We start from the raw sequence: 24,095 nt of genomic DNA, 5'->3' as shown, positions 1-24,095 counted from the left end.
ATTGAATTAAAAAAAATTATCTCATAAATATATTTATTTTATATTCCTGTTTTTATTTTTTCAATCAAATAGATTTATATTCTTACCATCTCTATCTTTTATTTCCTCCATAATATCTAAATGGGGTTGTATATTTTAAAACAAGAAAGACATGAAAACATGTTTATATATATATATATATATATATATATATATATATTCATTATCTCCACAATAATCAACAAATACTACCTAAAAATTATGTAAAAAATACAATATTTTGATATTAATGCCATTGAATTTATCAAAACATTCACAACTTGTATATGCTAGCCATTATCTAAATTAATGTCCGTTTCATTAATAAATCAATCTATTATTATAAAAAAAAAACTCGCATATGCATAATTAACTTATTTGATAATTTTTTCACTTATTAATTTTAATTTTTAATAGGTGTTGGTCTTATAGAGAACAATTTTTTTTTCAGAATGAGATCAGAAATCTTTATTACATGTACAAAGACAATAAACGAAATCTGATTTGTTGTCCATCTATTCTCGATTATAAGAGGAACTCCAAGAAATCTAGATTCTCCTAACCTACTAAACTAGCCATAAAAGGGAAGGCTTGACCAAATCTATGGATTTAAATTTCTTTCCACATAAATTCCTTAACCAAATCCCCAAATCATCTGGAGATTTTCTGCTTTAGTGGAAAATCTTGCTCAGCACTCAGAGAGCTTGACTTGCTTCATTATCTGAAAATTGAAACGAAAATGTTCAAGAACATACAAAAAAATCGTGTATGATTCAAAAATTGAAACAGAAGTGAGAGTGGGAGAGTTACCCCAACATAAACAGCAAGCTTTTGCTTGAAATTGGCATGTTCAGCTTTTAGGTTTTGGAGAGACGCCTTGGCACTATAAAAAAATCATGCAAAAATAAATTTCTGTGTCTTTTACATGTAGCATATGACCTATGGTTCCTTTCAAAGACATAAATCTCACCTTTCTAAATCCCCTTCATGGCAAAATCCTCTGAGTTTATTGGTTTCGTCATTGATCTTGGTCGCACCAATGCTACAAGAAAGAACATTGCAAACTTCCATTAATAATAAAAATAAAAATTAAATATTCCCAGCAAGAATTTTATTATCTCATGAAATGCCATATATGATGTTGATTTTCATTTTTTCCCCTACCTGGCACTACTGCCCTTAAGCCGATACATCATTCTTTCAAGGATGAAGGGAAAATCATCAAGGGTTGTCTCCCTGTGCAAGCACAATAAGGGGGGGAAAAGTAAATCATATATAATCAACATCTTGGTAAAATTAAAAATTAAAAATTTCAATTAATTAGCACTAGACCCACTTACAAAGCCTTCTCAATAGAAGCAATGTATTTAGATGAATCCCTTAAAAACAAGGTGAAAAGATTTTCAATGAAGTCGGGATCATCTTCATTTTCAAGAGTCTCAAGATAACTCACTTGTCCATGATCCAAAAGTCCCTGCAATAATCAACATGCAAGCTTAAAATGCTGGTGTACTCTTCATAGTTTGTGCATTAAGAAAAAAAAAAACAGAAATCACTTTGAAATTTTTCCTTGGTGAAGAAATTAAGACCTCATCGAAGAATGATTGCCTCATGGTGCTAAGCTGTTGGCGCAAGGGAGTGCTAGCCATTCTGAAGGTAAAAGAAGGAAACAAAATAAAAAAAGTTATTTGAATGGAGTCTCTAGAGAAGAAAAGAAATAGGAGGGTTGAAGGCTGAATTGTGTAGTAGAATGGCAAAGGAATGGGAGTAATATATAGGCCAAAATGATGCAGGAAACTAACATTTTTCACTATCCAGGCAATTTTTAATGCTTCTAAAATTATAGATTACACCATTCAAATAAGGATGGAAATTTATTCTGAAAATCTAATAAAACTAAACTGATTTAAATGGGTGAGGTTTTTTTTTTTTAAAAAATAATTACTTTACTCGATAAGTAATGAATAAAGTATGCATATTATCAAACCTAACCTAAAATCTAAAATATATATTTTGTATAATATATGTGTAGAATATTTATATATTTTTTAATCCAATATAGTATACACATATCCTAATATAGATATAATACGGGCGCGCGCGCGCATATATATTTAAACTTGAATATCTAATTTTCTTGATATAAATAAATAGAAACTTGACTTCTGGATCTTTATTTCAATCTCTATATTCAAATAATTCAAATAAGGAATATATAAATTTATAATTGATAGTAAACATGTATATAACAAAAATCACTATCATGCAAAACAACTAAAATGTTAATGTTATTATAAATATGTTATTTGTGCAATTAAAATCATAGGTTCTTCAATTTTATTGAAAGTATATCATAATAAATAAATGAAAATTGAAATAAGAAGAGAACAATTAATCTCATGGGAAATAATGTTATAAATGCTTAAGGATGTAATGTAATCAAACCAACATTTTAGTTGATTTTATAATAATTTATGTAAAACAAGTGAGACAACTAGATGTGTAAAAACCTAAGAATAATGAATATATTAACTATTCTAAAAACAATGTTTGTTAATGATTAGTAAAAACATATGCTAAAGCACCTAAGTTAATAATTTTCCATAAATTTCTAACTTAACAATAAATTAACAAAATGTAATTGGTACTATTTATTACCTATAATTTCTTTAATTATAACAAACATAAGTTATAAAATTAAACTAAATTTCATCAGATAACAAATAAAATCAATTTCTCTCAAATCTCAAATAAACCTTAACATACAAATAATATATTATACAATAAAATTATATAGCAAAAAGAAGTAGAGCACTTAAATATAGATCTAGTCAACTACAAATATTACAAAAAGGTTTGAGTGCTACCAGAGTCTACATAATAAATAGTGGATGTTTATCCACCCTTCCACTAACCTTTTGAGTGTGAAAACAGGTGACTCCCTCTAAAATATTGATTAAGATGTGTAGGGTAATTTGCTTAGGATTGAACTCCTCTTCCTTAACTTCATCATCATGCTCCACTTCATCATCCTTTGTTATACACAAAGAGTATAGTTTCTTGTTTTTATATTTATGTCCCAGTATAAACTTCTCATCATACAAAAAACACAATTTCTTGGCTCTCCTTTAATCCAACCCCTTATTTCTTATAAATTTGGTAGGTTTCATGGTTGGTTTTGTAATAAAGATTTTGGTTAGGAAAGGGTAACATGCTATTTTGGTGGGGTTTTTGGTTGTTAATAATTAATGAAGAGGGAACTTTGTAAGTTTGGGATAATGTTGGTGGGTTCTTCCATAGGCTATAATATTTTTTTATAAGCGTGCTAGATTGTAAGCTTGTTTTAGGTCTTTATGTTTAAATTTTTTCACCAAAATTTTCATTCCCACCTTTGAACCCTCCTATAAAAAGACACTAAAGCTTGTGTTTCACTATTTTCAGCCCTATTTCATAAAATATCAAAGTCTTTAATGTAACTCTCTAGATCTTTCATTTTCTTAAAATCTTTAAGTTCTTTAAAGGATCTTTCTAACCCCCAACCTTGCAGCATATAGCTTTCATATGTTCACCCCAAGTCTTTACTTGATTACCTTTGCTTCTTATGAAGTTTTGGTGCCAATAAAAGATCATTCCACAAGATAGTATAAGGCTAATATAAGGCTAATTTAACCTTTACAGAATCAACAATCTCTTTTATATAAAAATGTTGGTTGCACCTATATAATTATTTTTGTACATCATCACCATTAAAATTAGAGAAGTCTCATTCGAGTCTTTATAGTACTAGTTTCACTAGAATATAGTTTTAACTTCTGTGAAATAAAGCTTTGTTGGTAAGATAACCTACTGATAAGATCCTTAAGCTCCTCAAACTTGGCTTCATGGATGGACTTAGTATCTTTCGAATGTTTAACATATACCTCCAATAGTTTCATAACATGTTCATGCTTTTATTAAGGTATGATTTGTTCAAATTCATTTCGATAAGATTTTAAGTTCGTATATATTTAATAAAACTTTTATGAACTATATAACTCATATCTTTATGATTCTAAATAATAAGGATTTTTTTTTTTTATCATCATTTGCTCCAATAAGTTTGAGACTCTAATATTAAGAATACTTGCTAAAAATGTAGAACTATATTCTAACTCAAAAGTCATCCTTATGGCCCATGGTGATGGAACTGTGATCTCTAAAACATTTTAAAAGCTAATTTTAGCCCTAACAATTAAAAGTTACGTATATTGTTGCTTTTTTATGGCTATTACAATATTTCTTGTATTAGTACATTTGAAATAGTATATAAAGAATAAGGAATTATCCAAAGCAACTATTTTTGTGTCAACTTTGGAATTCATTCACAATTATTTGCATGATTTATATGCCAATGCTATAATTACTTAGTTATTAGCCAATTTACTTAAGTGAGCTACTATTGATTATTTACTATGCTTTTTTATTCGAAGATTTTAGTTTAGATTCATTAATTGATTAGTAAGTTTAAGTTGTTCTATATACTTATAAACTGCAACTTACATTCCTATGGTTTTCTAATATATTCTTGAGTCCTCATTTATTTTTAGATAAGATTGTGAGACTTTAATGTTGGTAATGCTTATGAAAAACTAAAAACTATATTAGACTTTAAGGTTATAATATAATTTATACTATCTCTTTTTTTCTCTAAAAAATACTCATCTTTTTTTAATATACAAGGAAATTAATACATGAAAGTGCGGTAACACGTTTTTTTCTTCAAAAAAAGAAGAAGAAAGAGAACATTATTAAGGTATTGGATTTTGTTTAATATGTGCAAACAATGGAGAAAGAAGGCATTGTTATTTGTTTATGTTTATGAAGTAAATAACTTCAATAGATTTCTATTATATATTTTTTATTTTTTAAAATTTTACATACAATATTAAAAATTCAACTAATGAATGCGATCAATTAGTGGATAACCACTCCTAAAAATCAAACTATGGGGAGAGCCCATCAACTCGAGGCCTCGAGTTGATTGCATGCTTACATGTGGGTTGAGAAATGCAAGAGGCATGATTTGAACGAAGGATGTCCTCTCCCCTTAGTTGACTCCTTATCACTTGACTATTGTCAGCTGAGCAATTGACTCACTCTAATTGTTCTCTTCTTATCTCAATTTTTTTTTATTTACTATAATATACTTTAAAATGAGTTGAAGTAGCCATGATTTTAATTGCACAATGAACATTGGTCATTTATTGACTCTTTAGATTCAAATATATGTTCAAGTTCATTTCAATTTGTAAGTTTAAGTTTGTATATGCTCTAAAGATTTTAGGAACTCTAACTTATGTTTTTATGGTTCTTTCTACAATTAGTTACATTATTGTTTATTGATTATTTAACATGCTTCTGGATTTGAAGATATCTGTTTAGATTAATTTTGATTAGTAAGGATGTATATTGTTTTGTAAATTTTATAAACTATAACTTCTATCTTCTTGGTTCTTGTTATAAATAGTTACATTATTATTTAGCTATAAGCCAATTTACTCGATTGAGCTACTATTGATTATTTGCCATGCTCTTAGGTTTCACAATGCCAATTCAAGTTCATTTTGATTAATAAGTTTACGTGCAACCTGTTCTAAAGATTTTATGAGCTCAAACTTATATCGTATAATTGTTATTATACTTAGTTACATTATTGTTTATTAATAATTTAATATGCTTTTAGATTCAAAGATATCTCTTCAGATTCATTTTAATTAGTTAGTTTAAGTTTGTATTTGTTATGTAGATTTTATGAATCGTAACCAATATATTTATGGTTCTTGTTATAATTAGTTGCATTATTATTTAGCTACAAGCCAATTTGCCTCATTGAGCTACTATTAATTATTTACCACTTTTAGAATTAAAAATATCTATTTTAATTAGTAAGTTTAAGTGAATATCTCTTTTGTAGATTTTATAAATTGTAACTTATATTTATAGGTTTTAATGGATTCTTGAGTCCTCACGTGCCTCCAGATAAGTTCATAAGATTTTAATATTAAAAATGCTTAAGGAAAATTGTAGAATTGCATTTGAATATTTAGTTCAAACAATCAATCAATCAATCAAGTAAATTGGCTTATAACTAAATAATAACGCAACTAATTATATGAAGAACCATAAAGATGCAAGTTATAATTTATAAAATCTACAGAATAAGCTTATTAATCAAAATGAATATGAACAAATTAATATCTTTGAATCTAAAACATGTTAAATAATCATTAAACAATAATGCAACTAATTATAATAAGAACTAGAAATATACAAGTTATAGTTCCTAAAAATCTATATAATAGATACGGACTTCAAAATTCATTGCAACCAACTCATAAATTTAGGGATTAAATCTAATTTTGCATGTTCATGGAAACAAATTATTTCATTTGGTGAAGTATTCTCCATATCTTTATCTTATGAAGCACATAGATTGAAAATTTTACTTGGCTGTAAAGAGCATTTAATAAAAATTTAGCTATCTAAATCTTTTGAGTGTCTTACTACTAGCGTATACTTTAGGAAATTCTAAATTTTCATATTTAACATTGATGAAAATAATACAAAAAAAAGAAGATCATAAACACAAAAAAAAAAAACATAATTATACCAAAAAGTTCTTGATCATAAAGTCTAATTTGATTTTGATTATTCAATATTTTTTTTTTATTTTTTGTCTAAAATTTAGTGAGATTAATTTTTATTTTGTTTTCTTAACTTTAATGAGATTAATTGACAGATACAATTCTTCAATTGATTTGTAAGAATTTTTAAAAATAAAGTCTCTTAAACTTATCCAGAGTACAAGGTGACTCAAGATTCCATTAAAATTATATAAATAAGTTACAACTCAAAATCAAAATTGGGATTCTGAACAATTATATAAAGATATATTTTATGTGGATAACTTAACAGAATTTTTTATGGACTGGTGGATGAATCTTTTAAAATTAAGCCTAGAAATTGTTGTTTAACTTTTCTTTTTCTAGGTTTTTTTTTATGTTATGTTATTTTCTTTTATATTTTAGTATTTTGATTTTCTTTCTAGTCGAGGTTGGTTTTTCTAGCCTATATATAAAAAGATTTTAGAATTTTTTTATACTTTAACCCTATTTTAATCTATTTATTTTTTTCTTTAGGTACTTATTATTGTATTGTTTAGCTTCATCTTGCATCACTTATATATCTTGAGAACAAGGTGACTCATGAAACCATATAAATGAGTTGCAACTCAATGAAGAATTGAAGGAAGAAATCTTTTTTTTTTTTTTTAATTTTCTTTCATGATGTGATTTTTTATTATAAAAAATACAAAAATAAAATTTGATTTTCAAAGCAAGGATTCATTTCTGGGGGGAAAAAAACATATTACCAAATAATAACATATCACTTAGCCCTGTTTCACTCTATAATGAAAATTGTTTGCCTTAGTTTGGGTCTTTTTTTAAGGATTGTAGAACGCTTATATCCTTTGTGATCGATTGTATCATTAAGCATTACAAACTCACCATTTATATATAACTCACGTTCATACTTCTATCGAGGAAAAAATAATGTCAACTTCTTTTTTAGGAATTTTTATGTGATTTTTCAAAAACATTTCATAATTTATTTTGAAAAACTCTACTAAAAAAATTGCATTTTAAAGATTGGTGCAATAAAAATTATCAAAAGATATTATAAAATTTAAACACTTAAAATCAACTCATTCGCACTTGTCAGTATTAGATTTTAAGATGTCAAAATAATTTTTTTTTCCTTTTAGAATGAGATCATGAATCTTTATTATAGATATGATGATAATACATAAAATCTGATTTCTTGTTTATCTTTTCTCCACGGAGAGAAGGCACAAGATATCTAGATTCTATTAACCTACTGAACTAATGATAAAAGGCTTGACTAACAACATGCTTAGAAGAAAACCCATGAACATAAAGCAACATGAAATCCATGGATTTAATTCTCCCCCACACGAATCACTGAACCACATCTCCGGAGATTTTCTGCTTTGGTGGAAGTTTTGGCTCAATATTCAGAAAGTTTGGCTTGCTTCAACATCTGAAAAAGAGAAGAAAATGAATAAGAACATATATATATAAAAGAAAAATCGTGTGTAATTCATAAATTGAAATAGAAATTATTAGCGTGAGAGAATTACCCCGACATAAACAGAAAGTTTTTGCTTGAAATTGACATGTTCAGCCTTTAGTTTCTGGAGAGCTGCCTTGCCACTATAACATTTTTGTAGAAATAATTTAATATTTCTGGTTTTTACATGAAACATTAGCTATGGTATTTTAAAAGTTAGAGAGAAATATAAATCTAACCTTTCCATATCCCCTTCTTGGAAAAGTTTTCTGAGTTTATTGTTCTCAGCATTGATTTTTGACGCGCCAAGGCTACAAGAAATTTGTTATGATCATGAAATACCATATAAGAAGACAATATTTTGGTAATACATTGTCAAATAAATTTTCCCCTACCTAGCACTACTACCCTTAAGTCGATACATCATTCTCTCCATGACGAGATAATCAACTGGGGTTGTCTCCCTAGACAGATTAACACAACAAAAAAGATATAATCATCTGGGGTTATCAGTAATATTGAAAGTAAAGAAAGAAAAGAAAACCACAGAAACATGCACAGTGCTCTACTCACAAAGCCTTCTCGATAGAAGCAATATATCTGGATGAATCCCTTAAAAACAAGGTAAAAAGATTTTCAATGAAGTCAGGATCATCTTCATTTTCAAGAGTCTCAAGATAACTCACTTGTCCTTGATCCAGAAGTCCCTGAAAGAATCAACATGCATGTTAGTGTAATCTTCGTGATTTGTGGATCGATTTTAGAAGAAGAAGAAAAAGAAACAGAAATGACTTTGAAGTTGTTCATTGGTGAAGCAAGACCTCGTCAAAGAATGATTGCCTCATGATGCTAAGTTGTTGGCGCAAGGGAGTGCTAGCCATTCTGAAAGTGAAGAAAGGAACAAACTTAGAGAAACTCTTGAGTGGAGGGAGGCTCGGGGGGGCCTGAAAGCTTAATTGTGCAGTAAAATGGCAAACCCACGGGACTATATATAGGCCAAGATTAAGCAAGAAACCAACATTTGTCACTAGACATGCAATTATTATAGCTTCTACAATGACAAATTACATCATTCAAAAATAAAATATACAGATTTGTAGTTGGTGGTCATCACATATATACCATAAATGGCTATCATACAAACAGCTGACATTGTTATTATAGAACTATTTATTGAGCAATTTAAACACTATCTATCTTTAACCATGATGAAAATCTATCATAAAAAAATAGAGGAAAATGGAAATTAGAAGAGAAGAATCAATGCCACACACCATGATGTTGTAAATTCTTAAAGGCATAATGTAATTAAACAAGATTTAGGTTGTTATTATGATAATGTAGTGGAAGAATTCAATGTCTTTAGCTTCTTATTTCTTGTTTGCACATACTTCACAAAATTCAATACCTTAGTTATGTTTTTTTTTTTCAAGATAAAAACATAATCATCACACTTTCATGTATTTTCCCACAAATTCAATAAGCTTGATATTTTGACAAAAAAATAAAGTAATTACTTTCGTAAGATTGACTGCACTAGAGATTCAAATGTAGTTCTACACTTGTCCCTAACCATTCTTAATATTAAAATTTATGTGAGGACTCAAGAATCCTATAAAACCATAAAGATATAAGTTACAATTCATAAAATCTACAAAAGAGATACGCTATAAGTTACAATTCATAAAATCTATAAAAGAGATACGCACTTAAACCTAACGACCAAAATAAATCTAACTAGATATTTTCAAATCTAAAAGCAGTAAATAATTAACAGTAACTCAATCAGGTAAATTGGCGTATAGCTAAATAATAATGCAACTAATTATAACAAGAATCATAAGGATATTGGTTACTGTTTATAAAATATATAAATAAATATGAACTTAAATTTACTAATTATAATGAATATGAAGAGATATCTTCGAATATGAAAGTACTATATTAAATTATCAAGAAACAATAATGTAACTAATTATAATAAGAACTATAAGGATATAAGTCTTAGTTAATAAAATATTTACAACAGATACACACTTAAATATACTAATTAAAATGAATCTAAATAGATATCTTCAAATCTAAAAGCATATTAAATAATGAATAAACAATAATGCAACTGAATATAACAAAAAAAACAATAATACAAGTTGCATTTCAAATCTACATAACTAATTTTTTAAAATCTTGAAGTAGTCTAGTCAGGTAATTTGGCTTAATACTAAATAATAATGCAACTAATTATAATAAGAAACATAAAGATGTAAGTTATAATTTATAAAATCTAAGTAAGAAGATATGGACTTAAATTTATTAATGAAAATAAATATGAACAAATAGCTTTGAATCTATAAGCATGTTAAATAATCAATAAACAATAATACAACTAATTTTAAATTGAACAAAAAATATACAAGTTATAGCTTCTAAAATTTACGTAATAATAGATGCGAGCTTAAACTTACTCATTAAAACGAATCTAAATAGTTATCTTTGTATCAAAAAGTGAATAAGCAATAGTAGCTCAATCAAGTAAATTGATTTATAAATAAACAATAATGCAACTATTTATAACAAAAACCATAAAGATATAATTTACAGTTTATAAAATCTACAAAACAAGACACAAACTTAAACTTACTAATTAAAATGAATATGAGCACACACCTTCGAACCTAGAAACATTGTAAATAATCAATAGTAGCTTAATTAGAGAAATTGGCTTATATCTGACAATAATAAAAGTGTGGTAAGTTGTTTTGTAAAAAGATAAGCAAAAGATAAAGAAACACTATAAGGTATTGAATTTCGTTAAATTTGTGCAAACAACATAGAAACAAGGCCACTCCCAAATTTTACATACATTATTATAAAATCAACTAAAATATTTGTTTGATTACATTACAACCTTAAGCATTTATAACATTATTTCCCGTAAGATTAATTGTTCACATTTTCTTTTCTTTTTATATCATGGACACACTCTTGAATGCGATCAACTGGTGGATGATCACTCCCAAAAAACAAACTATAGGGGAAAGCCCGTCAACTCGAGGCTTCGAGTTGATCGCACATTTACATGTGGGTTGAGAAATGCAAGAGGCAAGATTTAAACTAAGAATGTCCTCTCTCCTAGTTGACTCCTTATCACTTGATTATTTCAACTAAACTACTATCTCACTCTAATTGTTCTCTTCTTATCTCAATTTTCTTTTATTTATTATGATATACATCAAAATGAGTTGAAGCAGCTAGGATTTAAATTGCACAATGAACATTGGTTATTTATTATACTCTTAGAATCGAAGATAGGCTCAAGTTCATTTTGACATGTAAGTTTAAGTTTGTATATGTTCTAAAGATTTAGAAACTCTAACTTGTGTCTTTATGGTTCTTTCTACAATTAGTTATATTATTGTTTATTGTTTATTTAACATGCTTTTGGATTTGAAAATATTTATTTAGAATGATTTTGATTAGCAAGTATGTATTCTGTTTTGTAGATTTTATAAACTATAACTTATTTTTTCATGGTTCTTGTTATAAATAGTTGTATTATTATTTAGCTATATATAAGTCAATTTACTCGATTGAGCTACTCTTGATTATTTATCATGCTCTGAGATTCGACAATGCCAATTCTAGTGTCAACCTATTCTAAAGATTTTATAAACTAAAACTTATATTTTATAGTTCTTATTATAATTAGTTGTGTTATTGTTTATTGGTAATTTAATATGCTCTTAGATTCCAACATATCTCTTGAGATGCATTTTAATTATTTAGTTTAAGTTTGTATTTGTTGTGTAGATTTTATAAATTGTAACCAATATATTTATGGTTTTTGTTATAATTAGTTGCATTATTATTTATCTACAAGCTAATTTACCTCATTGAGCTATTATTAATTATTTACCACTTTTAGATTTAAACATATCTATTTAGACTAGGAAGTTTAAGTGAGTATCTATTTTGTAGAACTTTATAAATTGTAACTTATATTTATATAGTTTTAATGAATTCTTGAGCCCAGATAAGTTTACAAGATTTTAATATTAAAAATGCTTAAGGATAATTGTATAATTGTATTTTAATCTTTAAGTTAATCAATCAATCAAGTAAATTGACTTATAATTAAATAATAATATAGGTAATTATATCATATCACCATAAAGATGGAAATTTTAATTTATAAAATTTATAGAATAAGATACAAACTTAAACTTATTAATCAAAATGAATATGAACAAATTAATATCTTCAGCAAACAAATACAACAAGCTTTTCCTTGTCAACATAAAAGATAAAAGTTTTTTTATACGCTTCCAGTGGAGCTGCAACAGTTTGGTGCTTAATCGTTTTATGATGAAGACATTTTCTTTATCACGGGCATGGCTGCGGTTGCACCTGTGTTTCCAGACCAAAAGCATCAAATGATATGCTTTTAACTTGAAAAAGAGGGTGCGCTCCAGCGTTCATAAACAGGCACTTGAAAGAAAGGAGATGATGGGGCAAACAGGGACTTGAAGCAAATAAACAGCAAAATATGGATGGATGGATAATTAATGGGCCAAACTAATTGTTTTTATCATAGCCCAAAATGCAATTTCAGTGGATCTTAGTTTAGCCCAACTTAAATAATACACATTTATGCAGCACCAAATATGTATGCACTGTTTTTTTTTTTTTTTTTTTGAAATCACTCTGTTTCCTCTGTTTTTACTCTTCAAACGACTCTGTTTCATCAGATTTGTTCTGTGTGAAAGCTATACTTGGATGTTTCATTTTCTTTTTTTGTCATCTCTGTTTTGTTCTCTATCTCTTCTTCTTCAACTGTAAATGACCAAATCTACAGCTTTGCAGAACTCAAAGGTCAAGTAAGCAAATAAAAGCATACTTGTTAAACACAACATGAGAATTGACTAACAAATCAGTTATTTTTATTAAAATGATGTTGTTTTTTCATGGTTCTTGTTATAAATAATTGCATTATTATTTAGCTATATATAAGTCAATTTACTCGATTGAGCTACTCTTGATTATTTATCATGCTATGAGATTCGACAATGCCAATTCTAGTACTTATTCTAAAGATTTTATGAACTAAAACTTATATTTTATAGTTTTTATTATAATTAGTTGCGTTATTGTTTATTGGTAATTTAATATGCTCTTAGATTCGAAGATATCTCTTGAGATGCATTTTAATTATTTAGTTTAAGTTTGTATTTGTTGTGTAGATTTTATAAATTGTAACCAATATATTTATGGTTCTTGTTATAATTAGTTGCATTATTATTTATCTACAAGCTAATTTACCTCATTGAGCTACTATTAATTATTTACCACTTTTAGATTTAAAAATATCTATTTGGACTAGAAAGTTTAAGTGAGTATCTATTTTGTAGAATTTTATAAATTGTAACTTACATTTACAAGTTTTAATGAATTCTTGAGCCCTCACGTATCTCCGGATAAGTTTACAAGATTTTGATATTAAAAATGCTTAAGGATAATTGTAGAATTGTATTTTAATCTTTAAGTCAATCAATCAATCAAGTAAATTGACTTATAACTAAATAATAATATAGGTAATTATATCATATCACCATAAAGATGGAAATTTTAATTTATAAAATTTATAGAATAAGATACAAACTTGAACTTATTAATGAATATGAACAAATTAATATCTTCAGCAAACAAATACAACAAGCTTTTCCTTGTCAACATAAAAGATAAAAGTTTTTTTATACGCTTCCAGTGGAGCTGCAACAGTTTGGTGCTTAATCGTTTTATGATGAAGACATTTTCTTTATCACGGGCATGGCTGCGGTTGCACCTGTGTTTCCAGACCAAAAGCATCAAATGATATGCTTTTAACTTGAAAAAGAGGGTGCGCTCCAGCGTTCATAAACAGGCACTTGAAAGAAAGGAGATGATGGGGCAAACAGGGACTTGAAGCAAATAAACAGCAAAATATGGATGGATGGATAATTAATGGGCCAAACTAATTGTTTTTATCATAGCCCAAAATGCAATTTCAGTGGATCTTAGTTTAGCCCAACTTAAATAATACACATTTATGCAGCACCAAATATGTATGCACTGTTTTTTTTTTTTTTTTTTTGAAATCACTCTGTTTCCTCTGTTTTTACTCTTCAACGACTCTGTTTCATCAGATTTGTTCTGTGTGAAAGCTATACTTGGATGTTTCATTTTCTTTTTTTGTCTTCTCTGTTTTGTTCTCTATCTCTTCTTCTTCAACTGTAAATGACCAAATCTACAGCTTTGCAGAACTCAAAGGTCAAGTAAGCAAATAAAAGCATACTTGTTAAACACAACATGAGAATTGACTAACAAACCAGTTATTTTTATTAAAATAATGTTGTTTTTTATTTTTTATTGTTGATTCAGACAATTTTAACTATGTCAATTAAGTCATTAAGAATCCAATTGAATTTCATCGATTTCATTGGATTAATATCTTTTCGAGTTCAACTTAAAACTCGGCTCTAGTTAAGCTTTGAATTGTGGATTTTTCAAATCAACCCGTTGAGCATAATGGATTTCAGCCTCACCTTCTCAACCTTAAAGGACTTGGAGGAAAAATTTTATATCAAGGAGGGAAGAAAATTAAAATAGAACTTCAGTGATTTTACCATGTCAATAACTCAAAAGAGAATGAATTTATATTACTCTTTTTAACAATAAAACAAGAACGAACATGAAAAACTCACGCTAGAAAGTTAAGAACGATCTGCAGAAAAAGTCCAAGATTGGCACTATTAATAAGGAAGCATTTCCTGCTAGACTTTTTGCATAGAGATAAAATGCTTCTCTATGTTTCTCAAATGGAGCTGTTCCTTCCATGTCTTTGTAATGCATATGTTATTCAGATCATATGCACTATTTTCAAAGTAATAAAAAATTTCCTATGTCAACTTTGATGAGTCAATGTCCAAGCTTTTGAATTTTGTTACTTCAAATGAATACTTCACTTGTTGCAATAACATCTTCAAATCTCCTCATTTTCGAAAGTTTGAACTTGCAAGGACATTCAAATAAATACACATATTCAACTATTTAAATGAAAAAAGCTGTGATCTTGCTAATCGTTTGAATTGCTGAGTTCTCCCTCAGTAACTCTTGTCTTTGTGATTGTGAATTCTAAACTACCAAGCAGAAAATCTGCAGTTCTCGTAAAGCAAGTAAGCCCAGAATGGACCTCAGGTTAAACCCCCCCTTTTGATTTTTCAGGGAGAAAATCAAGATTTTTAGCAAACAAAAGAAGACATATTATTGAATTTGTTTGAAATATCACAGAAGGAAATTTTGTCATTAACTTGCTTGCCTAAATGTTATTGGATCGTGCCGAAATCTCATCGATGATGACAAAGAAAAACCTTATGATAAGCGATGCATAAAGAGAAATATTATTACTAGCATTAATCTTGTTTTGACCCGATGTCTTTGTAGCTCCCTTTGATCACCAAGATGAGAGAGATGGGATACTCTGCTCGTTTCTAAAGAAATTGGTAGGATCGACTTCAGTCTTGACGCGTACCAACCTCTCGAAGTTGTTCTTGAAATACTTCCGACCCCAAATGCTTGCTTGTTTATAACTTGTGGTGCCTGTCAGGTTATTTATTCCGAGGTCAAGATCTCTGTAATTCACATAAGCTTCTCGAGGATTGTTTGAAACATATGTAGTCAAGTAACTGTAAAGCCTTCTAATCCAAGCCACATGCCTTCGGGATGCCTCCTTGCTTTCTTCACTCCAAGACACACTGGAGACTAATACGTATAGATTACCAGCTCTATGTGGAAATGGAGTGCTAGACTCCGAAATCTCATCCATTTTCCCCCCGTAAGGGATTAGGATAAGTGCAGGCACCTCGATGTCTTCTTCAAAGAACCTTTCCCATATCCCCTCAAATGCAATTTCAGGCAGAGGTTCCTTCACGTAATCTGATTTTGCTTTGAATCTTGGTATGGATCGAGGAGTCCTATTTAGCAACACATCCAAGGATGCATTACTTGTAAATCCACCAGTGTAGAAGACCGACTCAATCCAACTCATTTCAAAGCAATCATCTTTTACCAAACCAAGCTCAGGGAAGCTCCCTTGCATCACAGGAAGAAGCTGGTCAACCTCACCAAGAAACAAGGAGAAGAATGTAGCTTGTATTGTTGTGTTTCCTTCTTGACTTGAATTAACTCTGGTTACTAGCACATCGATGACGATATCTTCAGGAAGCGTATTAGCAACGTATTGCCACCGATGGAGAAGCTTTGTTGCATTTTGTTCCAAGGTTCTTGAAACAGAAAACATAGTCACTGTGGACGGAACTTCAACCAAACTTATTTTCCATGCAACAACCACTCCAAAGCTTTGCCCTCCTCCGCCTCGTATGGCCCAAAACAAGTCTTCTCCCATTGATGCTCTATCAAGGATCCTGCCTTTAGAATCAATTAAATGAGCATCAATCACATTATCTGAAGCGAGGCCGAATTTGCGCACCATGGTGCCATGTCCTCCACCACTAAAGTGTCCTCCAACACCTATCGTAGGGCAACTACCTGCTGGGAAGGCAAGAGTTCTGCTTTTCTCAGAAATACTATAATAAAGTTCCCCTAGTGTTGCACCAGCCTGAACCCAAGCAGTTCTATTCGTCGCATCAACATTGACAGCTCGTAGACTGATGAGATCAATTAAGACAAACGGGACAGCTGCCATGTAAGATAGACCTTCAAAATCATGCCCGCCACTCCGTATTCTAATTTGTAAGTTATGTCTCTGCGAGCAAAGGATGGCAGCCTGGATGTGTGATGCATTCGTTGGTGTAACGATGACAAGAGGTTTTAGCTCAGAAGAATTGAACCTGAGGTTCCGTATTGAGAACTGCAAGATAGAGCCATACGAGGAGTTGTTTGGGGTGTGAACTACATTTGACATGGCTGCGGAGTCTTCAAAATGAAGGGAAAGGCATTTTAGAAAATCCTCACGAGGGTGAGCTGGTATGATCCATGAAAATGAAACGAGAAGACACAGTAGAAATGGTAGCATTGAAGCTTTGAGACAAGTCATTTTTCTAATGTTTTCCGAGTATAGAATCCTGCAAAGGACTCCCTATTTATAGTATCAGGGGGATATCTTGCTTAGCAAGTAAAATGAGCATGATCATGGCTAGATTGCTCAAGTCCATTGAGAAATTAACAAAAAAAGAACTTGCACACAAGATAGGTGGCGTCAAACACATCCTTCATTACGTTTTCTGCATAAAAAATATTATCTGAGATTTCTCAGAGCTCAGGATGCTTTATTTTCAAAGTATTTAATATATTATATTTCAATTTGTATTAGTCAATGTCCAAGCTTTTGAATTTTGTTTCTCAAATAAGTGCTTTATCTTCTTACTATGAGCCAAATTAAAACATCAAATCTCATCACCTGTCCCCATCTCTCAAAGTTCGATTTTTCGAGGAAGATCAAATCCACACTATTATCACACATTACAATAATAATAAAATAAAATAAAAAGCTTATAATATTGGAAGCCATTTGAATGTCTGAAATTTCCTGGTTATTTGCAACTAGTAGGTGGTTTAAATGACCATTCACTTCGAGACTTATCCTTAGTAACCTTGGCCTTTGAGGTTATCAAATCACTCCGTGCACTTTGTTTTCGTTAAAGAAAAATATAAAATTATTATTGGAGCTTTTCACTTAATAATTTAAATTTAAAATTTAAAATTGATATTGTTTTTTAATATGATTTCAAAAGTTTAATAATTAAACGGTAAAGAATTTAAATCTCTGTTTAATCTAATAAAATGATTAAACCCAAAATAATGATATAAACTTGTAAATTTCAAACCTAAACAAAATATAAAGTTATTTTTTGCACTTCACCCAACAATTTAAACTTAAATTTTTATATAAAACATTTTTTTAAACAATTTTTATCTTGAATTTATTGTAATTTAATTTTTTATTTTTATTTTTTACATGGTTTTTGTTCTCTCTCTTTTTTTTTCTATCCAAGAATTATAAACTATATTCTCATGAATACGTGGTTTAGATATAAGAAACCTTTGATGATGATCACATTCAGCATATTCAAAACCTGGTCGGCTGCTTAATTTAGCTTAATTTAGGTAATTGTTGGTTTTGTGATAGTAGTTGTTTTTTAAAATAAATTTTACTTAAAAATTTATTAAAATAATATTTTTAACAAAAAAAAATAGCACAGCCCCATAGTCTTTGAAGTCAAACAGTGCCTTAGTCATGAAGTTTCATGTTTCATTAATATTTCTTTGAACTTGGACGGCTTTGATAATGGCTCAATGTGTATTTTATCTCACCTTCCACTTTGACCAATGTCAATAGTTTCATCAGTACTTGAAGCTTTCTGTTTTTTATTTTATTCTTAGTGAATTCTTCTGTTGAAATATTTAATAAAAATTTGGGATTGATACATCGAGCCGAGGGAGAAAATCAAAATTATTAAATTACAAAGGACAGCATATGATATTGAATTAGCATATATAGATGATTTAAAAATGAACTTTTATTTACAATATGTCTCTACTGACCCTATTTTCTACACGATCAAATTGTATATTGGACTTGAAGCAAACATTATGGATATTGAAAAAACAAGAAAAATGTTATTAGCTCATTACTCTTCCTTTGATCACCATGGTGAGAGAGGTGGTATGCTTTGCTCATTTCAAAAGAAATTTGCAGGATCAACTTCTGTCTTCACCCGTACCAACTTGTCGAAGTTGTTCTTGAGATATTTCCTACCCTAGATGCTTGCTTGTCCTTAACTTGTGCTGCCTGCAGGGTTATTCATTCCGATGCCAAGATCCAATTTGTTTGCGGGAGAAACCACTAGTGATGGCTTTAAAACACTCAGAAAGAATAAAACACAAATTAAGTTTTATTTCAATAACACAAGTTTACAACTACACAAAATCTTACAATACACACCCTCTCTTTGCGAAACATAAGAAGTCATGTAACTGTGTAAAGCCTTCTAATCCAAGCTAGATGCCTTTCTGATGCGGGTTCTTCACTCCAAGCCACCGTATAATGGGTAATTTTGTATAGATTACCAGCTCGATGCGGAAATGGAATGCTAGACTCTGAAATCTTATTCATTTTTCCTCCATAAGGAATGAAAGTCATTGCAGGCACCTCGATGTTTTCGTCAGAAAACCTTTCCCATATCTCTTTCAATACAATTTCAGCCATAGGCTCCTCCACAAAATCAGATTTTACTTTGAAATTTGTTGAGGATTGGGAACTCCTGTCGAACAACATATTCAGGGATGTATTCCTTGGGAATCCATAAACGTAGAGGATATATGGACTCAATCCAACTCATTTCGATGCAGTCATCTCTTACTATACCGAGGTCAGGAAAGCTCCCGTGCATCCACAGAAAGAAGCTGGTCAACCTTGCCAAGAAATAGGGAAACAAACATAGCTTGCACTGCTGTATTTCCTCCTTGGCTAGAATTAACTCTTCTTATAACCGCTGTAAGGAAGAGATCTTCAGGAAGCTTATTTGCAACGTATTGCCACTGATGGATTAGCTTGGTTGCGTTTTGTTCCATGTTTCTTACGACAGTGAAGACTGTAGATGGAACTTCAACCAAGTTTATTTTCCAAGCAACAACCACTCCAAAGCTATTTCCTCCACCCCCTCGAATGGCCCAGAATAAGTCGTCTCCCACTGATTCCCTGTCAAGAATCCTGCCTTTAGCATCTATTAATTGAGCATCAACTATATTATCAGCAGCATGTCCATATTTGCGTAGCAACAGCCCATACCCTCCTTTCTTACTATGACAAGACATTTTCAGGCAAGATTTCATAATATAATTTATATTATTTTTAATATATTCCCTTAAGGGATAGTGAGATTCGAACTCGTAATCGCTTGATCATCAAGACTTCAAGACTTTAATATCATGTCAAAGAATCATCTCAATTCAATAATTTAAATTGTTGGGTGAGGTTTCAAGATATAATTTATATTATTTTTTAACACACCCTTCATGTGAAAGCTTTTCGGGCTTGAAATTTATATAGAATCATATTATCTTATACTTAATTTTTATCAAATAAATAAGGAATAGTGAGATTCGAACTAGTGATCGCTTGATCATCAAAGCTTTAATATCATATCAAAAAAAAATATCAATCCAATAACTTAAGCTGTTAGGTAACATAAACAACCCGTCAAAATAGCTACAAGATAATCAAAATAGAAGGAAAGGCATCGAAGAAAATCCTCGTGGGTGTGAGATGATGTTGCCAACGAGGATGAAGAGAGAAGAAAAACTAGAAACGGAAGCATTGAAGCTTTTCGAGGAGCCATCTCTATTTCTATCTTCTTTGAAGTAATAGAAGCCTGCAAGCAACTCCCTTCCCTTGTTTATGATAAATCAAAGACGAACGAACCAGCTTGCACCCAAGAAACCTGAAGTTGAAGGTAAAAGCTTTCTATATTGAGTTCAAATGGAGCAGTTTGTTCTTTATAATAGTAAAACATATGCTATCATCACATTACACGCGAATGGATCTGTTCAGGTTGCTCTTAACAATGTTTTTCTTCCACTCATAGGCTCTCCTCTACTAGCTTTCAGCTTTTTCTATTTCAATTTGCTTAGTCATTGTCCAAGCAATTGGATTAATTTTCTTTCATTTTCAAAAGTATTTAATAACCATAATGATCTTTCAACACCTACTCGGTGATCTGTCTTTCTGGGCAGAATCAAGAAGTAAAAATATTGCAGCAAGCTGAACAGTTCTATTTTTTAACTTGAAGTACTCGTCATGCAATTCAAGCTTATCCAGTTACCCATATCATCATCATCTGCTCATAAGACAAACACATAAATCTAGCTGACGGACGCATATTGAAGTAAACTCTAAATATAAAATAATACAATAAAGATACCAATTTGATTTTTACTATTCAATATTTTCTCTTCACGCAGTTTACTTTACTGAATAAGGACCGCAAATCCTTAATTAAAGCAAAAAAAACTAAAATAATAAATTAGAAAACCTAAAAATAAAATAAAAATAACTAAAGCACTAAATATATTATGAAATTTGAAATCCAAAAAAACGAAAATACCTTGAACAACGCCTTCTAAGCCTAATTTAAAAGTATTTATGAACTCGTTTTCTTATAACAAGCCTAACTTCTTAAAGAACTGGATCTTTGAAATCTCCTAGAAAAATTTAAGCACACTCCAACAATTAAATAAAAAATTACAAAATTTTTCATTAAATCAATTGTTTTGCCTCTTCTTGGGCTTAGCTTTTTTCTATTGGTTTATTATAAATATTCTTATAAGGATATCTTCATAGCCTAACAGTGATAGATATGTAACTGATGGGCAAGAACTACTCCATCAACTTTGCATCATTTCAATTTGTTTTTGATATTCTTAGTAGTGTAAAACCCAAACTTTTAGCTCAAGCTCAAGCTCAAACTCAAATCAATTCAAACTCGATCTAAATTAACCTAGCTAGGTATATAAGAAAAAGTTGTAATAAAATTGTTTTTCTCTCTTCTAATTCTTGTTATTGTCATAACCCTCCACTCATCAAACCAAGAATCTCAGTTTTTTATTTTGAGTTTTTTGGTTCAAGAAAGGTAAAAGTAGCGAGTAAGTGATTCCATTTCATGTTATTTTTTATTATGTGTTGTTAGAAATAAAGCTTTGTTAATTGATTTATTTAATTGATTTGTTATGGGTTAATAAATTTGTTTAAACTTTGCTGGAAAATCTGGACAGAATGGTCTTAAGGTTGAAAATTATAATTTAATCCTTAAACTTTGGAGAATTATAATTTGACCCCTGAAATGTACTTTGGAATTCTGGTAAGCATTCTTATGCGGTTAAGGATAATACATCTCAGTTAGTTTAGAATAATTAGGAGGCTTAACCTATTGGTTAGGATAATACATCTCAATTAGTGAAGACATCTGCAAGTTGATCCCTGAGAGGAAATAAAACGAATCTGATCTCCTTCTTCGCAACTCTATCTCGGACAAAATGATAATCAACCTCAACATGTTTTGTGTGAGCATGAAAAACAAGATTCACAGACAAATAAGTGGCACCTAGGTTATCACACCAGATGATAGGAGCAGAAACAGATGGAATCTACAGATCTGTTAATAAATATTGAAGCCAGATAACCTCAGTAGTGCCATCAACTAAGGCTTTGTACTCAGCTCCAGTAGAAGAGCGAGCAACTGTACATTGCTTACCTGATTTCCAAGAAATTGGTGTCTGACTAAATAACACAAGATAACCATCTGTAGATTTACGATCATCAACACCGCTTGCCCAATCTGTATCTGTAAAACCATATAAGGCAAAGGAAGAACTACAAGTAATATAAAGGTCATATGATGTTGTACCCTTAAGATAACGTAATATGTATTTAACAGTAGCCCAATAAGAATCTATAGGAACATATATAAACTGACAGACTCTATTAACAGCAAAGCAAATATCTGGGTGTGTAAAAGTGAGATATTGAAGAGCACCCATAATTTGATGAAAACGTGTAGCATCATAAAACAAGGGATCTGGCAGAATGGTAGCTTTGGATGTAGAGATAGGAGTAGCAACAGGTTTGCAAGATAACATGTCAGCACGAGTGAGGATGTCTAGTGTATATTTATGTTGTCGAAGTATAAGACCCATAACAGTAAGCTAAACCTCAATACCCAAAAAATAATGAATAGAACTCAAGTCGCGAAGCTTAAATTCAGAGCTCAATAGTTGTATGAGGCGTTAAAGTTGAAGAGAGTTGCTACCCGTAAGTAGAATATCATCAACATAGACCAGAAGATAACAAATATCATTACCAACAGAGAAGATAAACAATGAGGTATCCACTTTAGAGGCATGAAAACTAATAGATAACAAGAAATCATTCAAACGAGTGTACCAAGCCCACAGAGGCTGTTTTAACCCATATAGAGACTTATGCAATCGACACACATGAGAGGGGAGAACAGAATCAACAAAACCTGGAGGTTGTTTCATGTAAACCTTCTCATCAAAAACTTCATTGAGGAAGGCATTATGGATATCAAGTTGATGAATTTTCCAATCACTTAAAACAGCAATGAAAAAGACTAGTTTAACAGTTGCCTGTTTGATAACAGAACTAAAAGTTTCAGAGTAATCAATACCTTCTTGCTGAGTGAAACCTCTAGCAACTAGACATGCCTTATACCTCTCGATGTCACCATCAAATCGGTGTTTAATCTTGTATACCCACCGACTACCAACAACATTCATTAAAGGGTGACACGACATTAAGAACCAAGTTTTGTTAGCACGTAAGGCCTAAATACCTATTAGCATCATTAAAAAACAAGTGGCTTATGAGTAGGAAGAGAGACTACTTGCATGGAGGAGGCAGTAGAGGCAGTGGTAGTGGCAGTGGTAGTGGACATGGTTGTCTTGGGCTGTTACTGATGGAGAACCATGAGATGTTGGTAAGCAGCTAGGCGTGTAGAAAGGGAGTCAGTACCTGAGAGTGGCTGGAAAGGATAGGAGGAAAGGTCAACACACAGCTGCAGGCTTGCTAGAGAGGCTATAGAGGGACTGTACTGGCAGTAGACACTGGCGAAGCTGCTACAAAACTGGGTTGCTCTGCAACGTCAAACCTGAAGACAAAGGCATCTAGCAATGGGGAACTTGTTCCTGTATAATTATCATTGGAAAAACAAGCAGCTAGTGACAATATGACAGGGTTGGATGAGGGTGAAGTGGGGGTAAAGGTTATGGGGAAGGGGGGGTTCTTGCGAGGTGCTACAGAGGGCATAACAGGGGTGTTGTTTGGGCTGGTTATGAAGCTAAATCAACATAATGATAACCATGATGAGATGAGC

The 24,095-nt window shown here is 30.6% G+C and overlaps 1 protein-coding gene and 1 pseudogene across 1 annotated transcript; both read right to left on the bottom strand.

Annotated features, from left to right (window-relative positions):
* LOC118035897 (putative germin-like protein 2-1) overlaps positions 1-24,095 on the bottom strand; it is a 45,490-nt pseudogene that overhangs the window by 1,070 nt on the left and 20,325 nt on the right.
* On the bottom strand, positions 15,423-17,263 carry LOC118035894 (tetrahydrocannabinolic acid synthase-like). Its single transcript, XM_035041562.1, has one exon. It carries the CDS (start codon positions 17,237-17,239, stop codon positions 15,638-15,640), a length of 1,602 nt encoding a protein of 533 aa, XP_034897453.1. The 5' UTR covers positions 17,240-17,263; the 3' UTR covers positions 15,423-15,637.

Source organism: Populus alba, chromosome 1 (genome assembly GCF_005239225.2).
Source record: "Populus alba chromosome 1, ASM523922v2, whole genome shotgun sequence".
In the NCBI taxonomy this organism is placed as follows: domain Eukaryota; kingdom Viridiplantae; phylum Streptophyta; class Magnoliopsida; order Malpighiales; family Salicaceae; genus Populus; species Populus alba.
This window is presented reverse-complemented; position numbering and strand designations above follow the sequence as displayed.